Below are 21,940 nucleotides of genomic sequence, written 5' to 3'. Positions count from 1 at the left end.
GTTTTATATGAATTCCATGTTGTACGAGTCACTTAGATTTTACAAATACGTGTACCGGGCTGTGAACGGCTCACGTATTTGTAAAATTTAAGTGACTCGTACAACATGGAATTCATATAAAACGGAATAATCAATGATGTTATAGGGGGGTTGACTGTAAACAATTAACATTGAACAGTTTTTAAATTAAATAATACAGTTTTTAAATTAAAAACTGTATTATTTTGAATGTTTAACACTCATATTTTCTGTTTTAATATATTTATTATATAAATATATTTTATAATTTAGTCAATTAGAATTACTAGGCAATTCTCAGTGAAATTTTTATACATAATTATGAAAGAATATAAGAATTAATCTAATAAAACTTGTTTTTTTTAATAAAAACTTTACTTCTTTAAATTTATTTTATTTTTTTCATTTCTTAATTTAGATTTTATTACAGAAATTATTTATATAATGTTTATTATTGAAAAAATATATATTGATAATCATCTTTTATTAGATTTTTTCCCATAACTATTTGTCCTTAATAATAATAATATTAATAATGATAATTAATAATTTGGTTAGACAACAGAAAAACAGATGATCTCAAAGGAACAAGGTGAAGAAAAATCTTTAGAAGCATCTGAAGAAGAAATTTATCGAATTGAAATACCAGCAAACAGGTTAGTTTATACTAAAATATTAATTTTAGGTAATAAAATATATTCTAATTTTCTTGTAATAATTAATTACATATTTGTATGCCATTATATACATATTTATATGTAAAAAGATATTCAGGATGAAATATTCAGACCTAAATTAATAATAGTTCATTTTAACTTCTGATGTAAAAAGTAACAGGAGATTGAAGTAATCCATCTGATTTTATGAATAACATCTTTTAACGCTGTGTTTACACTGAATGACAATGACAAAAACTGATATTTTTATCACTCATCTTTATCTGTAAAACATTCATGGTAGTTGTTATTGTTGCATTATCATCTTAGTTGTTCATTGTTTGAAAGTTAGCTAAGATTCAACATTTGCCATTGTTCTAATGGTATTGCAAATCACATAAACTTCCCACAATTCTCTTTGAACAAAATGGAAAAACAACTAATCTTGTATGTTGAAGAAATCATCTTGACTCTTTATGTCTATGACATGTCCAGAAAAGACTATAGAGATGTTGATTAAAAAAAAAACAACAGTTGGAAGGAAATTATATCCATTTTGAAAACAGAGACAAGCTTTGCCTAACCTAAAAGTGCAGAAATCCATGAAATAATGTTAAGCCTAATGTAAATTGCACATGATGTAACACAAAAACTAGTGAACAATGTAAACATTTGGCAATGAATGAATACAATGAAAGATATATCATCATTGTTTAGGATCTGTAGTTGTTTTTGTCAGCAATGTGAATGCAGCCTAAGATTGTAAAGATGTAGATGGTAGCTTGTTAATAATTACAAGTATTATTAATACTTTTAAGCTAGATTAATAATACAATCTAAGATTGTGCTCTTGTTTTATCCATATAGTGTTTGCTTCCAGAACAATAATATGAATCAGAGATAGTATTAACAGTGCACTGAATGCATGACTACATGACTCCTGCATGTATTCTGCACACTGCTACTTTGTGTTATCAAGGTCAGCCATAACTAGATGATGACTGTCATTTTTTGTGGCCTTCTTGAAGGCTGTATTTCTTTTATTACAATGATTATTATTCATGAAAAGTGAATTTAAAGAAAATAATGAGATTTTAGTTTCACATATTGTTTTTAGCAGTTATATGAAATTTAAACTGTCTTGAGATGTTAAAATAATTATTGTAAAACTCTGATTATATGAAGCTTTGCATTATCCAATGTAAACTTGTAAGTGAATACACTACTTTTCTAATACTGTAGTTTATAAAAGAAAGTTTAAAATGATAACATTTGTTACAGAATGATTCATTTCTATTACCTTTTATTATGAGACAAATCATTTATATTAAAATGTAACTACAATAATACATACTTTTATTCTTAAAACTATAGCATGTATATTAGCTGTATAATAAATGAAGTAAAAATTGTTGTTATATATGATTAAATTCACTAATATTTAAAGAGGTTTAAAAGTTCTATATCATTAAATCTTTTATATTCATAATTTTTAATTCTAAATGGCATGGCCATCAGTTTTATTTGAGGTCCACATTATCTCAGGTAATTGGTTTTTACTGTACAAATTTATATAATATTTCAAACTACAGACATATCATTTAACATATCATCATCATCAGGTACACTCAACAAAAATGGAATAAGAAAACTTTGTTCTTATATTATTTATTTTTTCTAATTTTATTTAAATAAGGTAATTTGGCTTAAAGTTAAGCAGCCATTTATTTTTAGGCCAATTATTTATGTATATAGTGAAAAACAGCATTTAGATATAGATATAATTGCAAATTAATGAATCTATGAACCCATTCTATAACAATGAAGAAGTGTTTTTAAATATAAACAGGATTTCATTTGTATGAATTAGGAATTCTGTTTTACCTAACAAAGGAAGGTTGGAATTACCAATGCCATTTTTTAATGAAATGTATGTCATTTTATAGAGATTACCTCACTGATAAATGTACTGAAGGCCTTTTTTCTGCAAAATTTCCTTTGTTTTCATAAAAGAGCCTAAAAAGAAGATTTTACCATATTTAAATATCATGATTAATGCAAATAATAATAAGTGAAGTGATGATGGTTGAGTTGTTTAGTTTCTTGGTTGTGCATTTTGATGTTCAGAAAGTCATGATTTTATGGTTCTTTATGCGTTTTTTTTTCTGTGTATATTTTTTGCATTTCTCCACTTAAATATATTTATATATTGTGTAAATGATCAATATTAATCCACTTAGTAATTTTTAAACTACACATAATAGCTGTTTTCCAACATTTTTGTTATGTAATTATTGGATTGAATTATGTTGTTATTATTTAAATATAATAATGATATTGATAACCTTTATTTTTCATAGAATAAAAATCGAAAATATATATTATTAAATATTTCATTATTTTATAGATATGATCTGCTATGCTTAGAAGGTCTTGCAAGAGCTCTTTTAATATTTCAAGGAAAGTAAGTAAATTGTTTTTAAATTTTACATTTAATGATGAAAATACATTCATTTACATTAATGATATTTTAGTAAGTTTTCTGTGTTCTTTTTTATATGAATTTCATATTTAAAATTTATTTTTAATATAAAATAATATAATATGCTATTATCTATGTAAAATTTTCATGATTTTTACTTATCCAAAATTGTTTTATTTATATTGTGTAAGAATATGGAAATTTGACGAATAATACAATTAATTTAATATTAACAAAAGTTGTTAATTATTTTCCATTATGTTAAATTGATTTCCTGCTCTATATTTACTTACTGAGAATTTATATAATTAAGTTACTTACATAATAAATTCAGTGCATTGTATAGAAGTACAGTACTTAAAATTATAAAAGCAATGTTGAGTTCTGAAGTGTTTAATTTAAATATTAAGAAAAACACATTTGTTTAATTATTTAACAGCTTTCTTCAGTTTTCTTTAAATTAGTTTTTTTTTCAAATGCTTTGTTTTCTTGGATTTGATGTAAGTAAACTGACAAAACTTGAGTAAACTGTAGAAAATAGAAAACATTTTTAAGAGCTTCATAAATTTGCATTTAACAAATTTTATCTCATGGGTTTCTTTGCATTTGCATTTAATAAAAAACATCATATTTCTTAGTTTGTCTTAGAAGATTTATTTCTTAATATAATCAACAGCGGAAAAAATTAACATAAATGAAATTTTACGTAATATGACACTTGAGATGTATGATTTATGAAATTACAGGGTGTATGATATCTGTTTGAAAAGTTCCTTTTCAAAATACAGGTAAGATCAAATGGCAAAAATTATTTATCAAAAACAGACTGAAAATCTCATTCATATGCAGAATAATATTACACATATACTCCAAATGTAATTTTTGAAAATAAAGCATAAAAGTTACACTTGGACAGAATAATTCTTATAGTCAAGATAATCATCTTAACAGGATAAATATTACAATAATTGATAGATAATATAAAATTACATATATTATTGACAGAGTTACTTTTAATACAGTTAACATAGTAATCTCATTCACTATAAAAATCATAAAAAATACAGTTATTTAATATAATCAAGAAGATTGGCAGTTTGGTATATTCCTGATTAATCAAGATCTGCTTAACTGAGACTTTGCATTATATGGAGTTAATTGTGAAGAGTATTTTGTGAATGAAGATAAGAAAACAGTTTATTTTAAAAGTTTTGGCTAGGAGATGTATTGTTGTTGAAAGGTACTTTAGAAATTGACTTTTGTATAAATAATTTTTATGACAAGGTGAATTTTAAAAAAATTGAAGAAATTTTAATGATAATTTTCTTAAAACTTTGATTTTCTTGTATTTTGTAAATTACTTTGTACCAAACACTCCATGTTATCTGAGATATTCATAGTTGACATTACCTGAATAATTAGGAATCTACTATATAAGGTAGTTGCAGTTCCAGTCAGATTTTACAGAATTTTCTGTTGTTGTATTTTACTGAAGGATATGTACATTCAACCAAAAAACACCAATTTTAAATATTTGCAACATAGTAAAAGTTTTAAATTTAGATATCACAATTTGAAAATATACATTGTTGAAAAAATTAAAATTTATAAATAGTTTATTATGTGGCATTACTTGATTAGAAAATTAATCTATTTCTTGAAAATAATAATAATAATAGTAATTACGGTGAAACCTACTTTATTCTGTACATTTGTTTCATTATATATACAGTGAAACCTGCTAATGTGACCACCTGCATAAGATGAATACTTTGAGCTGGTCCCTTCAGTTGTCATATTAGCAAGTTTTATTGTATATATATATAATGAAACAAATGTACAGAATAGAATTGAGTAAAACTTTAGAGATGAAAAAAAGGATGTGAAGATTTTCATATGTTGCTTTTTCTGAATGGAAAAAATCCCTGTTTGATTTAATAATGAAATTTAATTATCCTAATGATAATGATTATGTTAATGTTGTTATAAATTTCTCAATTGTAAGTCTAAATATAAATATTTTTGAATAACATATTCTAAATAATCTTGTAAACAATTTGATTTAATTGATATTTAGTTCAAAATTTTTAAAATATTAATTAATATTTCATATTTTGGAATTGTTTATTGAAAAATATATAAATAAATATTTAATAAGTATAATAATTTTTATTTATTTTGTTTTTAATTTTTAGAGCTACTATTCCACATTATCGAAGAGTGAAACCTTCTGGGGTTTTACAACAGTTGATAATCAAATCAGAGGTAAAGATTTTTAATTTTACTTTGTGATTAGTTTTAATTTCTAAATTTTACAAGCAATGCCACTTTTTACTGGCTTAAAGCAACAATTAAAATCCTGTAAATGTGACATTGAACATAAATTTATTTATGATGATAATCTAGACACATGAAATACATTTATAAATACAATTGAATATGATTAATTTGATTTATTGGGTAATTTGAATCTTACTATTGTTCCTTTCATATGTATTTAAATTAGTATTTAAAAAACACAGTTAATTCAAATTATTAAACATAAATTTGGATAATTTGAAGGCAATATATCTTGATTAGAGAGAGAATTCTATTTAGTCTGTCTTTCTGGTACACTTTCATAAAAACATATTTTTGGATAAATAAAAAAATAATTTTTCTCTGAAAATAAATTACTTTTGACCTTATCTTAAAAGTTTAAGGTAACAATGCATACTGATTTATATAGTAAACAAAAATTTTTTCAGTAGTTATATCGGTCTTAAAATATAATTGCATTACACTTTAAAGCAAACAAAGTTAATTATCAATGTAATACATCTGTTTAATTTAATGGTTTAAGTCTAATGAAATGATAATATATAGAGAATAACAATTTAATTTTAATGAGTTATTAATTGTAAATAACATTATTTTATTTTAGACAACTAGAGTCAGGCCTTTTGCTGTTGCTGCAGTTTTGAGAAATATTACTTTCACAAAAGAAAGATATAATAGTTTTATTGATTTGCAAGATAAATTACATCAAAATTTGTGCAGGTAAATTTTGACTTTATTTAAATTGTATTTACAATAAACATGTAGATAAATTATGTTGAAATTATATAAATAAAATTATTCAAAATATAAATTATTGTACAATATATTGACATTTTATGGAGTCAAATTCAGACTAATCAAAAATTTTTATTTTTCTAATTTATTTAAATAAGAGTGAATAGGTGGGGTGGGACCACTTGTTAACTAGTGGCCTCAATGGCCAGCCTGCTTTGTGCATTTTGGCCTCAAAGAAAAGCCTTGGGCAGGCAATGCTGGAAGGGGGTTCCAAGCTCCTTAAAAGAACTGCAAAGATGTTCTCAACTAGTTGCACGCCTTGGTCTTACAGAAGGACCCAACTCCGGCTGTACTAAGGAAAACAAAGAAAATTGTAAATCTTCCAGATGTAACTGCAGTTCGTTTGGGGTGCTTGGAGCCTCCTTCCAACGTTGCCTGCCCAAGGCTTTTCTTTGAGGCCAAAATGCACAAAGTGGGTTGGCCGTTGAAGAATGAATAGCCTCTGCTTAACTGTGATGTAACATGATTATTTTTAGTTTGAAGATGGAACAGCAGTAAAACAGTCCCTGGTTTTTTGATGTGATATATACTTAAAAATATGTACAAAAGTTTAATATTTGAAAGTTGCATGTTTTGTCATAAAATTGCATGCTATGAAGAAATTCCATTTCTACACGGCTAAAAGGAAAATTATAAAGTGTTTTATTAAGTTAGAAAAGTTTACTTTTTTTATAGTGAGTATGTTACAGTACATAAAACATNAATAGAATTTAAAGCAGGTTGCTATTGAAAAATATATAAAATAAATGAATTCTATAAATTCAGTGTATTTTTACTATTATTATAAAGTTTTTTCAAATAGAAATTCCAGAACAATGAAATATAAGAAATATAATGTAAAAATGTAAATACATTTAGATAAACTTAGTAATGGAACATAAAATATAAATAAAACAAACATTTTATTAACTGATAGCATATGTAATATAAATAAAAAGAACATCAAATAAATTGCAAGAAGTTTTATTTACTAGATTATGGCATAGTATTTCTGTGAAGACTTAGGCATGTATTTGCTTTTTTTTTCTTTTATAAATTTAACAGAATGCTATTCTGTAATGGATTAATAACTTGCTTACAACAATAGCTCTTTTATGTTCCTTTATTTTTATTAATAGTATATGATTAGGGATTATTATACAATTAGATATGTTGTTAATTTAAAGAGAACTTAATGTTTGCGATCTAACCTTTATTTATTTTCTTTTTCACATGTGTTTTCATATCTTCTGTGATCCATCATTATTATTATATGCACAATAGCTTAAAAGTTTTGTTCATTAGCTGAAAATGTACAAAAGATTGAATTCAGTGTTTGAATAGCAGTTAAAGTGTATTATGTAATGATAGAGAAGAATGAAAGAGTATAAAGTATTATCTGTGATAGAGAAATTGTCTGAATGTCAAATGTCCAAAAGTCAAGGACCACCTATACTGTAATATTTGTAATAAACGTTATGGGAACAAATATGTTTATGATTCTATTGATTGATGTCATTTTTTGTGCTATGATATTTGCTAGATGAAACAAATTTATTTTTATTTCATTAGTAAATAGTTTATTATTATTTTTCTTCTGTATAAGGTATCCAGAAAAGACATTAATATTACATGCTAGTTTTATTTTTAATTTTACTAGTTTGTTAATCTATTTTATTCTACTTTCAGTATTCCAGTTATATATACATAATAATTTATAAAATTTAAAAAGATTTGAAATAAAATTGTTTTTAATAAGTTAATGTTTTCAGATTTATTAGTTTTATTATTTTTTGATTACAAAACTCAAGTCAAAAATACTTCTCTAATAAATTATATAATAATGATTAATTGGTTTAATATCTTCTTAATATTTATTTATTTTTGAAAAATAGAATTTATAAGTACTTAATTTCATCAAACTGAATGTTTAACTTTTCTCTTGAATATTGATATACAAGATAAATCCTATTCCCATTGCAATAGTCTGCTCTTATCAATAGTATGTGCAGTGTTATACATACTTTTCATTTCAAAATTTTATGTATTTATCCTTGCATATTGTTTACAGACTATACGATGAGACCAACTATTGATGATGAAGTAGCTCAATTTCTCAGAAACAGCAACAGAAAATCCTTAAGAGATCTGACCTCATTAGCATGTGATCAGTTGCCACTTTGTGGAATTTTTTACAATTCAGAAGATTTTTGATATGATAATGAGAGATTATGGGTAATCTTTATTTTTTGTGAGATTTGAGTATTCTTCAATCAATTGGAATTTATTTTTGAGAAATATTTGTTATTAGGTAAGTATGATTGCTGTTGCATGGTGAGGTCCAAAATGCTGAAATAAAATTTTTAATAAGATTTTATTCTTAATAAATGAAGAGATGCAAGATGAGGCTATTGGCAAAGGGGATTCGTGGTCAATAGACTCATTACAATCAAATAATAATTATGATGAATTTGATGGCTGGAATTCTGATTGTTTTCAAGAAATGTATGTTAATTTAAAAGTGATTTCAAATAAAACAGTTATTGGTATTATTGTTATCAAAAGGAATTTTTAATTCAGTTTAATTTTAATTTTTTTGCATAAAGTCCACCCTGATATGCAAACTGCACATCTTGATGAGATGCAGGTTTTTAATAACTAGTCCACAGACTGTTAAAAAGGGAATAGGGTAAATCAAATTTATTTGTATTTGTGTAAAGATTCATAATTATCTTTTTAGGAAACGTAGTCTTGTTGCAATTGGAACTCATGATTTAGATACAATAGAAGGTCCATTTATTTATGATGCCAAGCCTCCTTCTGAAATTAAATTTGTTCCTTTAAATCAAAATAAAGCCTTTTCTGCAACAGAAATAATGGAATTGTATTCAGTAAGTATTTTATTATTAAGTATATTATTATTAGTAGTATTGAATATTTAAATATATGTACTTTAAATAATTAAAATTAAAAATATATATTGAAAATATATGTAAAAGTTTTAAAAGTATAAAATTAAAATACACAGATAATTTCAATATATATTTTTTATTTACAAATTGTAAATTACATTTTCTTAAAATCTCATATACCAATAACTATCTTAATTATCTATTATATTAATTAATTAATTAATCCTAATTATTATATTAACTATCTTTTCTTGTGAGTAAAGTGTCTTTTATATTATACTAGGAAATATAATAGAATTTAAAGCAGGTTGCTATTGAAAAATATATAAAATAAATGAATTCTATAAATTCAGTGTATTTTTACTATTATTATAAAGTTTTTTCAAATAGAAATTCCAGAACAATGAAATATAAGAAATATAATGTAAAAATGTAAATACATTTAGATAAACTTAGTAATGGAACATAAAATATAAATAAAACAAACATTTTATTAACTGATAGCATATGTAATATAAATAAAAAGAACATCAAATAAATTGCAAGAAGTTTTATTTACTAGATTATGGCATAGTATTTCTGTGAAGACTTAGGCATGTATTTGCTTTTTTTTTCTTTTATAAATTTAACAGAATGCTATTCTGTAATGGATTAATAACTTGCTTACAACAATAGCTCTTTTATGTTCCTTTATTTTTATTAATAGTATATGATTAGGGATTATTATACAATTAGATATGTTGTTAATTTAAAGAGAACTTAATGTTTGCGATCTAACCTTTATTTATTTTCTTTTTCACATGTGTTTTCATATCTTCTGTGATCCATCATTATTATTATAATAATAAATATTTTAATTTATGGTGAGACATAAACTTTTAATACATGCAAACAAGGATTACAGTTTAGTACAGCATTAGTAGCTTTCTAATTTAGAAACTTGATTGTTCTTATTATTATTTTTTTATAAAATTTTTTCAATATGTTTTGTTAATATTTAATAATAACTTTTCAGACTGACAGTCATCTAAGACATTATTTGCACATTATTAGAGATAAACCTGTATATCCAGTTATTTATGATCAGAATAATGTTGTACTTTCTATGCCTCCAATTATCAATGGTTAGTTTTTTATTTTCAATATGAGAAATTTTATTTCTTTAAATTAAAATATTTTTAATATGGAATTTTTAGGAAATACTTCAAAAATAACCTTAAATACTCGAAATGTATTCATTGAATGTACAGCTGTAGATCTACAGAAAGCTAAAATAGTTTTAGATGTTCTTGTATGTATGTTTAGTCAGTACTGCGATGAACCTTTCACGTAAGTGTTAAGTTTTTATTTACATTAATATAAAGATTATACTATATACCCATCATGGGCAAATGCAGCTTTGAGAGCCACATGTGGCTCTTTTTGAGTTACATGTGGCTCTTGCTGAAAGTGTTAATTTCTGCTTTTTATTATTATTTTTACAATTTTATTTCCACAATTTTGTGAAAATATGTTTATTAAAAAATTCAATATTTGTTTTATATAATATTTATATTATATAATAAAATCACGGTACAGAATAAAAAAGTACAGAACTGCGGCTCCCATGCATTTTGCAAAACCTACATTTCAGCTCCCACTGAACTCTTGCTTGCCCACCACTGCTATATACCATTGAATGCAGAGTATGTTAATAATTTATTTATTTATTTTTTGAAGTCTGTTCTGTGGGAACTGATAATGTAATCATTTATTTCAAATTACAGTGTAAGTTTTTATTACACTTTTAATGATTATAGCATTATTTTATAGCTCTTATAAAATAATGGTATTTCTGCACATGGACTATAAAAATGTCAACTTGGCAATAAAATAGACAAAATAATAGTTATATTTGTTGAAATTACTGTTATAAAGTGACTCAGGATAAAACTTCTGTTGTATACTATTTTCAAATAAAAATTATTTCCCTGGAAAAGAAAATTTTTAATTTTGACCTATTAAATTTATTTAGATAAATCAACAATTAATACAAAAAAATTGTTGTGAAAAAAATGGAGTTTTCTGATAAGAAAAAGTTATTTAACAATATTAAAATATTTCTTTGTTTACTATAATATAAAATATTGATGCTAATAGTAAAACATAGTCCAACTATTTTGATATTTTTTAATGATATTACTTATCAGTAAATTTTTTAAAGATAAAATATATTAAGTATTATTATTTATTGATAAGAAGTGGGTGTCAAATTATTTTTTCTGAACAGTTCTGTAAAAATTTTCAAATTCTTTTTCTTTTCTCTATTCGTATTGTAATAATAATTATGGAGTAAATTCTTATTACAAATAAAAGTTCATAACTGCAAACTTCTTAAATTATTTATAATAATTCATCAAAGTTTTATAATAGTGTTCACTAACATATTTAAAAAGCAATCAATAAATTGGTCAAAATTGTGTTTAAATTATAAAATGAAAATGAAATAAGAAAGATTTCAAATAATAATAATAAATATTAATTTGTGAAAAGAAATGAATGTTTTTCAGTCTATTTATATTTGATTATCAGAAATACATAAGATTGAACAAATATTTCATTTAAATTAATTAATTTGTATAAAATTTCATATTTTGAAGAAAAAGATAAATAAAAAGGTGTTCATGCTTAAGTTTGTTGAAAAAGAATTAATACAGTAGAACCTCGAAAACTCAGCTCTCGATAACCCGGCGCTCCAGATAACTCGGCCACACCCTGGCAGGGTAAAAAAATCCTTAGTTAATTAATTTTCATTATAGACAGCTTTATAAAAGTATAAAAGCTCTCATAAAGTATTTTTCTGAGATCTGTCTTATCAGGTAAATTACTGTACACAGTGTATTCATTAATTTTCATTTTCATGTAGTAAAGGCTCTATGCCTTCATAAAGTACGTACTTTTCCTTTGTTTAAGGGTATTTGGGCAGTTTATTCTCTGTTGTATTCTCCAGCAAACAATACATACAAGTACAGTACACTATTTTCTGAAGAAACAAGCATACTTATCCTTTTTTAACCCCATTCCCGATAACCCGGCATTTTCACAAACTCGGCCACCCTTCGGTCCACATTAGGCCGAGTTTTCGAGGTTCTACTGTATTCAAATAATACTCATGATAGAAGAAGACTTTTATAAGTATAATGTTAACTATTTAATAACATAAAAAATAATTTTTTAAAAATAATGGCATTTAATGAATGTATTCATTTTTTTTTAAAATTTGCAACAAACAAGAGAAATATGTTTAATTTTATTTACAGTTAAAATTTTATTGACCCTTCTCTCATTTCTGTTGTTCAAACTTAATGGTAAATTAAATCCTATACTTTTAGAAGTTCTTTTTAATAACATTGGTTAAAATTTTTGAGATTGATTCTTATTTTTGGATCATATCATTGTTCAAAATTTTTATTTCCATTTGAATAAATGAAAAAAATGAATACATTCATTTCAACTTAACAAATTTCTTGTTCTAGACAAGCTGGAACAAGAAAATAGTTACTACTACATAATGTGAATTTTCTTTTTATTTTAGCAAATATTAATTTAGACTATATTTATTTATTGAAATGAATTTAAAATATAAGGAAAAATGCACAGAAAATAAGGTACTCATGCATTCTTATATATATTTTCAACCAAAAAAAAGGAAAGAGTGTGCTAAGTACCCATATTCTAAATGAAAATTATTAGTGTTTTCTTACTTTAAATGTTGACTTTTAGATCATGGATGCCATGATGGGTGGTTTACTTGCATGAATTTGGTTTCGATAATTTGGAGTACTCTTTGAGTTTGTTATAATTAATGGTGAAATATTCAGCATTTTCAGTAATATATGTGTTTTTAAACTTATTAAAACATTAGAAAGATTACTCTGTTTTATCATTGTTTTAACTCTTTAAACATGAAATTGGCCAAAACTTCTTTAATCGCTTCAAGATGAAATTGGTTGAAGGGAAAGTTGTTTGAATAGTTTTGCTGTATAAAATATCCTCATAGCATGAGAGCTAATAACAGTTTCATCTCTAAATACATAGAAAGAAGAAATTTTCAGAGCTTAAAGAGTTAAAAAACAAAATTAGACTTATTTCAAGAACACGCATAGCATATGATGTAAATATGAATGGAAACAAAACAAAATAAATATTTTCTGAAGTTCTATGAAAAATTAATGCAAAATTGAGTAATGCAAGTTTTTGTTTTTTTTTTCTTTTTTATACACTGAAAAATTTGTATTGAAGTACAGCCAATGAAAAGTCTCATTATGATGTTCTCTATAGTCATGAAGTTGTCTGGAATTGAAAAATGGCAGATATTCTTCTTTGGAATGTTTAAGAACCAAAAGATCTTATCTCTGAATTTGTTGCAAGATTTGATATACATGTTCAAAATTTTTTATTAAAGTTTACTAGTATTAAATATACAGTAGAACCTCCATTATCCAGACCTCCATTATCCGGATTTTCGATTATCCGGATTTTTCCTTATCTGGGCTACCTTCATCCCCAATTAGTCCGGATAATCGAGGTTCTACTGTATTTTGTTTTGTTGTTGATATTATATTCTTGTCAATGGTATCAATTGCATTTTTTGTATTGACATATCATTAGATCTAAATCACATAGATATATTATGTCTTCAAAACAATTTATAAGCTCATTAAATTCAACATTTGTTTGTGCCAGAAGCTCAAACAAATGTTACACCTAATATTAAGCAATGTGTTACACCTAATGAAAAGCAATGTGTTACACCTAATATTAGCTAAAGCCTATCAAAGACAAAATCTTTGATAGGCTCTAGCTAATATTAGGTGTAACACATTGCTTTTTATTCACATCTTACATGTTTCAACTTAGATAGGATATCTTATGGGTAAAATTTATCAGTAATGCTGAAATAACTAATTTCTTGGCTTGTTTTAAAGAGGTTCTGCCTCTTGCATGTTTGCAGATTTTACTGGTTATTGTGGTTAAAATTTGACAATTATTAAAGGCAGTGAGAAATTTGTTTTAGAAATTGAAAAATGCTAATAAATTTATTTAAAAATTATTTTAGCTGTACATTCTTACATATTAAGTGTAATTTAAAAGCATTTTATGAATTTATCAACTATAATAATTTAATCTTCTTGGAATGCAATGGAAAATTTTATTAACAAATGAAATCTATAATATTAATGAATTATAAATTATAAAGAAAGATAATAATATAGAAAATTAAAACTTTTTAAAATTAACTTAATGGTTTATTTTGTTTTCATAAATAATAATAATAATAATAATAATCTGTCTTAATTTAATATTGAAATAGATATTCAGTTTACAATCTGAATGAGAATGATTAAAATTAAAGTAATTAAAATTTTATATTTTATATTTTGTTTTGATAGGATTGAAGAGGCTTTGGTTGTTAATTCAGATGGTACTGAAACTTGTTATCCAGTAAGAAATAATTTTTATTTTAAGTTTTATTTAGTTAGTTTTAAAGATTTTATTAAATAATGTAGAATCAATATTATATTTTATTTACATAAAATTGAATTTTTTTTTTTTAAGAAATTAAAACTTTATTCCTTAAAGTTTATAAATGTTATATTTTTATTTTATAATTTTTCAGGAATTACACTATAGACAAGATTCTGTAACTATGGATGCAGTGAATAGATTTGTTGGAATTAAGTAAGTGTTAAAAAAATAAATGTGGAATTGTATTAAAAAATGTGTGAATAATGTTGGAAGAATGTTATTCATATTCTTTGATGATCTTTTTCTTGAGAGAATAATGTTATCACTAAATTTACTTTATTGCCTGATAGAAATAAACATTTGATCACTAAAAATTACCATTAAGCAAAATTAATTTTGATGATGATACCATTTTTTACAAAGATTTAAGAATAAAGGTTAGGTCCTACTTTGTCAGAATGGAAAAGAGAAAAAAAAATATTTTTTTTCTCTTTTCCATTCTGACAAAGTAGGACCTAAAGAGAAAAAAAAAATATTTTTTTTCTCTTAGGAAAAGAGGAAAAGAGAAAAAAAAAGTAGGAAAAGAGAAAAAAAAAATATTTTTTTTCTCTTTTCCATTCTGACAAATATTTATGAGAAAATAATGAAACAGAAAAAAAAATATTTTTTTTCTCTGTTTCATTATTTTCTCATAAATATTTATACTTTAATCCTTAAACTTAGTAACTTTACTGTATGTTGTTTCTACTGTTTGAAATTCTTCAGTTTAGCACCATAAAATAAAAATTGACATTAAATCAACTGGATTTAATGTCAATTTTACAGTTGAATAAGTAGTAGTACTAAATCAAAGTTGTTATTTTAAATCCATTCTCATGAAATATGAACTTACCTTAAGGATTTTCTGCAATATTTAGATTTTTATTTATACATTTTTCTACAAGAAGTCTGTATTTCTTTTTGAAAAATTCTAAATGTATAAAATGGTAATGTTTTCTTTTTATGCTTTCATTTATTTCTGTAATAAAATATTAACTTTTTTATTTAGGATTATGTGGTTTAAAAATAATTTTTTAAAAATTGATTCATATATCAAACTTTATTAGTTTAAATGAAGATGAAATTGCAAAAATGCTGACTAAAATGAGTTTGAAATCTCATGTAAAACGTAAGAAGAAACAAAGACCTCAAATCTTAGTTGAAATTCCTCCAACAAGACATGACATTCTACATTCTTGTGATATAATGGAAGACATTGCTATTGCTTATGGGTATAATAACATTAAAATGACTATTCCAAAAACTGCAACAATAGCACAACAGGTAAGGCTAATTTATAATTGTTATATAAGATTTCTTAATTATTAGATTCAATTATTAAAAAGCTTCAAGCAATATATAACACTGCAATATATCTAGCAGATGTCTAAGGTTGATGAGAAAGAAACTAGGTTATCAGATATAGCCAAGTTTTGGTTTCCTGAAATTAAAAAATATATATATAAAAATAGTCATATTAATATTATCATATTATTTTAATTTGTATAAGATATATACAATTAATTTCTTAGTAATTCTGTACCAGAATATACCAACTGCTATATACTATTCACCATTAAGTATATATTTATAATTTGTCCTAAATTTAACATGGTTCGTTCACATACTTTCATTTATATATTGTTATTACAAACCATTATTTGTTTTTCTTATACTATAGTTTTTAAGTAAAACAACATTCTTACTTTGAAGTTATGAATGAAAATACCATTAGCCAATGAGGGCAAATACAGCAAACAAGGAACCACGCACAGCAGATGGTGGGAGAAAAATATTTATTTATGTGTAAAAAGTACAGATTCTAATGGATTCCAACTCTAAAACAGTATTACAGGCATTCATCCAAAATCTGAAATGTTGGTGGGACAATTACACAAAATCACAAAGTATACAAAGGAGCAAAGCTTGGGTAATACAACAAGATTTTCCTTATAACTAATCCTTAAAAACTTTTGCCAAGGAGAAAAAGAGATCAGAGGGTATAGGCAGAGTTAGCAAGATGGCTGATAGAAAAGAGTAGAATACCTGGGATGTATGAATGTTATTTATCTTCTGTGAGGGACCACATTTGAACTTCCTTAGACTCCTTTTGAGCTTCCACATTTTTTTTTTTTCTATATCTAAGATTCACTATGTTGTCACTCCAATAAGTTCATAAATTTTTCTTACTCCAGTTTAGTTTCATTCATCTCTCAGATACTTGACAACACTCAGCACTATCTTCTTTGTTCTTATTCCACAAAGACCAGCCAAAAAGTATCCTACACTCCCCACAAGTGCCCTCAGGTAACATCACTTTTATTGTTCTTGTGATTCCACGAAGTGGCCCTCACCACCTAGTTGAATAGATTAAGATTAAGAACTAGAAGTAAGAAAGAACAAAGGAGAAATGCTAAAAACTACAAACTAAACTAAAATTATACAATGGAGTACAGCTATATTACTTCTTACCAAAGTTGCATTGTGTATTAAAGTATGATTATTTGTTGATTTCATTTATAAACTGTTATTATGGCTTATAATTCTGGTATACTGTAATATTTACTATATTACTATTAATTGTGATAAAGAATTAAAATATTATTATCCAAGTGTTTCACTTGGATAATACAAAGAATTACCAATAAAGCAAAATAGCTTGATATTTTACTGTATTTACCTTATTTTATTATTTATTTCATATTATTAAAAAGAGAGACTTTTATATTGTTATTACCATGATCTTCATTACTATCATTATATTTAGCATGTAAACAATAACATGCATGCAAATTATATGCTTTGTTTATTAAAGAAAAACATTTGTATTGATTTTTAGAAACTGCATGTGATTTTTGTCAAATATTATAAATTTATGAATGAAAATATATTTATGGTAAAATATAAAAAGAAATCATTACATCAATGATGATAATTTAGCTTGTAATTTAAACAGAATTTTTTTTTGTTAAAAAAGTAAACAAGATGATTTAAGAAGTGTTTTAATTTCACACATTTATTTCTTCGTATTTAAGACAAAATACAGGTATCCCTCATATAACATGATAGTTATGTTCCGAAAAAGTGCTGTGCTATGTGAATTTGTGCTATACAAAACAAAGGACTAATACAAGCATGGGGTTACATTTCAGAAGTTAACAAAAGTATACTATTCTTTTTTGTTACTAAGAAAAATATATTTATTAAAGCAATCAATAATTAACTAACAATCACAATTAAAAGTACTGTATTATATGTTAATATTGATTTTAATTAAATGAGCACATTTTCTTTTTACAAAGAATCATCATTATCTGAACTTTTTGTTCATCTTAATCAGCAATGTCTTCATTTTTTTTTCTTTTTTCCATAAAAATTGTTTGTTTGTGTGAAAATAAAAATATGTTTTTAATCGAAAATTTGTTTTAGCAGTTTGTGTTTGTTCAATCAAGAACTGAATGATTTTTTAAGAATTTGTGTTCAATACTGAATTGTTTGAGTTGGAAACAGTTTGATATGAAATGAAATACAGCAGTACAGATACTGCTGTATTTCATTTATCATTTTTATGAATGATTACTTACAGTTAAAGATAGTTAAATAACACTTATGTAAAAATGTTTAAATAAACTTTAATAAATACGAAGATTAATCTATAAAAACAAAGACAGTGACAGTCTTAAAGGCTAAAGTCTGAAAGCAATGACAATGACATCTGTTGATAGGAAAGCTAGGACAAGAAGGAAAAAAAATTGTACTATCAGTTTTCATTAAAGTAAATCTGATGAAAGGCACAAAACAAATTGAAAATTTCAATACTCTAAAATCCATGGGCAAATTTGAGACAACGTGCATGCTTACTGAAAGGAAAAAATATTGAATAATAGAGTTTGTACTTAAAAATTGTGAAATTTTGTACAAAGAATTTTCCAAATTCTCAAACTGTGTTAGAGTGAAACCATGCTGTAGAAGTGTCATGTTGTACAAGGGATACCTGTAGTGTTCCTGCAATAAATTTAAGATTTTCCATGGAATAAATCTATATTTATCCTGTAGAAAAATTAATATTTTTCTCAAGTATATTCATAAATACATTCACATATTATTTTACTAGATTTACAGAATAGTTTATATGATTTTTTTAAACTATACAAAATAACAATGCAGTTGTTCATGTAATTTTAAAAAATTTTTAAGAAGAAAAAATTTTCTGAAATAAATTATTTCTTGTATCATGTTTTAAAGATACCATATATATATTATGAATATATACACTAGTTGATGCCTTTAGATTATCGTGAGAAAAAGTTTGTTTATTTTTGTGATTAATCCTATATTAACTTTATTTTAGCTCTGTTTTCTGGTTACGAAATGTAAAATTAAGTTTTTTTACCTTCTAGTTTCCTCTAAACAAATTATCAGATCAACTACGTGAGGAAATGGCTCATGCTGGATTCACAGAAACTTTAACATTTTCATTGGTATAATAAGTTTTTATTTAAGTTTACTAATTAAATTAATACTGATTCTTAAACTAATTTACAAATATTAATAAATATTTTACAGCTTTCTAAAGAAGACATTACTGACAAATTAAGGAAACCAAATGAATTATCTGAAGCTGTTCATATTTCCAATCCGAAAGCAACTGAATTTCAGGTTTAATATTTGTTTACCTATTTTTATTAATATTTACTATTAACTAACAAAATTATTATTATTAATTTTGACTATAACATAACTTTATCTTGTTTTAAAAGGTAGCACGAACAACTCTACTTCCTGGATTGTTAAAGACTATTCATGCAAATAAGAGAATTCCTCTGCCTGTTAAATTGTTTGAGATTTCTGATATTGTTGTAAAAGATAATTCTAAAGGTTAGAATATTTTAAATTATTAATACAGTAATACTCCGAACTTACGCGATAGGTGGGACTGGGCGATAATTGCTTAAGTCGGGGTATAATTTCGCAATTTGTGTAAAATCCAAGTTGGATGTATGTAAGCTAATAAATGTTCTCGTTAATCTTTTCTCGTCTTTTGATTCGTTCACGGTTACAAGAAATCACCACATAGAGTCTCTCAAGTCTCCGTAGATATAACAAACACAAAAATAAATAACACAAAATAAATTGTAGCTATGTGTCGATTCTGCGCGACACGTCCGAACATGTAAGCTGAACAATAGTGTGGGGGGAATGAGTAATCAACAGTTGCGTGGCGCTCAAACAAAAGATGAATCGACGAGATTTGAAAATCGCATAACTCTGGGTTCACGTAAGTCAGGGTAGCATAAATCAAGGTATTACTGTATGTATATTTCTTAATATTGAAGATCAATTATCAAGATATGGGTTGATGACCAGAGATTTTCTATCACACTTAATTCCATAACCTTGTTTGGTTAATAGTGTGATCAATTATTATGTTACCAAAGTTGATTACAACCGAGGTAACATAATAATAACTTATCAATATATCCTGGACTGCTACTTATATGCCTTAGTGTTTCTAAAACATTATGGGCTGATAAAAACTTGTTTTAAGCTTATGTGAACATGAACTGGTATTTCAACTTGATACCAGTGGCACATACATTTTTGTTAAATTTAACTGTTACTCTGACTTTTAAGTCAATCGAGCTAAAATTTGCACAAAGTAGAGAGCTCATTAACATTTGCATTACATGAACATGAACATGCACTACTTGCAGCATCATTTGTTGAGACATATTCAACTCCTTACATCTCAACTTATGAAAAAAAAAGAGAAAATTTTTATTCACTTTTAAGAGCCTAATTAATTCTTAAAACTGTTTAATCCTAATAATGTCACAACTGCAGATCAGATTGAACATAACAGAACAGAATGCAATGTATGAATGATGAACAATTACAAATTTTTAAATAAAAACTACCATTGATAGAATTAAATTGATAGAAGATATGATAGAATTACTTTTAAATAAAAACATACTATTATAAATTGAATAGCTATTCTATTCAATTTATTCTAAAAACTGTTTATATTACAGATGTAGGAGCTCGTAATGAACGTCACCTATGTGCTGTATATTATAACAAAAATCCTGGATTTGAAGTAATTCATGGAATAATGGATAGGATTATGCAAGTATTAGATGTATCTCTTTGCACTGAAGATAAAAATAAAGGATATTATATATCTGCTCATAATGGTAAATATATTTTCTTAAATAAATAAATATATATAAAATTTGTTTTGGTTAAGTATTTGTTATTTAAATATATATTATCTTGTTACAGACTCATTGTATTTTCCTGGTCGTTGTGCTCAAGTTATCTTCAATGGCCAATCTATTGGCTCTTTAGGTGTACTTCATCCTGAAATTGTTACCAGCTTTGATTTAATTCATCCATGTTCAGCATTAGAAATTAATTTAGAAGTTTTTCTTTAAAAGAAAATAAAAGTCAAATGAAAGAATTCATACAAATGAATATTCTTTCTAAAGGATTGTAAGAATCTGAAATAAATTCAATAAAAGTATTTATTAAATCATTAACATTTTTAAAATTTATTACTAACTTTTTACAAAAAAACTGAATTTCAAAATTCATTCAATTAAAGCTTTAATTAATTGATAACAAATTTAAATATTACACATGTGAATTAATCAGAAACAATTTATAATCTCTCAATTTCCTGTGCTTGATTCAATTTGGCCTAGTTTAGTCAGTAATGTTATAAATGTCATACTTTTGTGGGCATAGACAGTTCTTTTTAAATAAAAAGTTCACTAAAGAATAACAACCACAAAGAGAAATATCTGAAGTGTGATTCTAATGACCAGATGGTTGTGATGATAAAGACATCAGTTCACTGCTCTGGGATCTTCATATGAATCTGGGTCAGAACCCAAATTTTAATATTTGATTCAACTTAAATACATCAGGCCTTGCCTCAGCACTGTTTTTATGCTATTGTAGGTTTGACTGCACCCACATTATTGACCTGATGAAGCTAATGATGGAATTAAAAACGGACCATTTTAGTGTCTTACTTCAAGAATAAATATTTTCTAATAAAATTTTCTATTTTTAAATCAAAAATTTTATGCTGTATTTTTTTTCAAATGAAAAATAAAAATATGATAGAATTACTTCCCATACATAATTTTAGATAAAAATTAATTGAAATAAAAAAAGAACTTAATTTGAACTGATTATTTTCAGAATTATATAACAAATTTTCA

At 24.9% G+C, this 21,940-nt stretch overlaps 1 protein-coding gene across 1 annotated transcript in view; it reads left to right on the top strand.

The window, feature by feature from the left end:
* The window catches only part of LOC111621561 (phenylalanine--tRNA ligase beta subunit-like), a 25,539-nt gene extending 4,329 nt beyond the window's left edge, over positions 1 to 21,210 (top strand). Inside the window, exons 3-17 of the mRNA XM_023363735.1 lie at positions 577 to 674; positions 3,082 to 3,138; positions 5,352 to 5,421; positions 6,080 to 6,195; positions 8,990 to 9,140; positions 10,177 to 10,285; positions 10,358 to 10,490; positions 14,594 to 14,645; positions 14,821 to 14,882; positions 15,776 to 15,992; positions 19,109 to 19,189; positions 19,275 to 19,367; positions 19,469 to 19,586; positions 20,744 to 20,905; positions 20,994 to 21,210. Coding sequence (XP_023219503.1) covers positions 577 to 674; positions 3,082 to 3,138; positions 5,352 to 5,421; positions 6,080 to 6,195; positions 8,990 to 9,140; positions 10,177 to 10,285; positions 10,358 to 10,490; positions 14,594 to 14,645; positions 14,821 to 14,882; positions 15,776 to 15,992; positions 19,109 to 19,189; positions 19,275 to 19,367; positions 19,469 to 19,586; positions 20,744 to 20,905; positions 20,994 to 21,145 — 1,671 coding nt within the window. The 3' untranslated portion in view covers positions 21,146 to 21,210. The remainder of the gene's footprint in view (positions 1 to 576; positions 675 to 3,081; positions 3,139 to 5,351; positions 5,422 to 6,079; positions 6,196 to 8,989; positions 9,141 to 10,176; positions 10,286 to 10,357; positions 10,491 to 14,593; positions 14,646 to 14,820; positions 14,883 to 15,775; positions 15,993 to 19,108; positions 19,190 to 19,274; positions 19,368 to 19,468; positions 19,587 to 20,743; positions 20,906 to 20,993) is intronic.
* Positions 21,211 to 21,940: the final 730 nt, after the last annotated feature.

This window comes from Centruroides sculpturatus, unplaced genomic scaffold (genome assembly GCF_000671375.1).
Source record: "Centruroides sculpturatus isolate CEXI.00-Female unplaced genomic scaffold, Cexi_2.0 scaffold299, whole genome shotgun sequence".
NCBI lineage: Eukaryota > Metazoa > Arthropoda > Arachnida > Scorpiones > Buthidae > Centruroides > Centruroides sculpturatus.
Note: the sequence above shows the minus strand (reverse complement) of the source record. Positions and strands in the feature narration are given on the sequence as shown.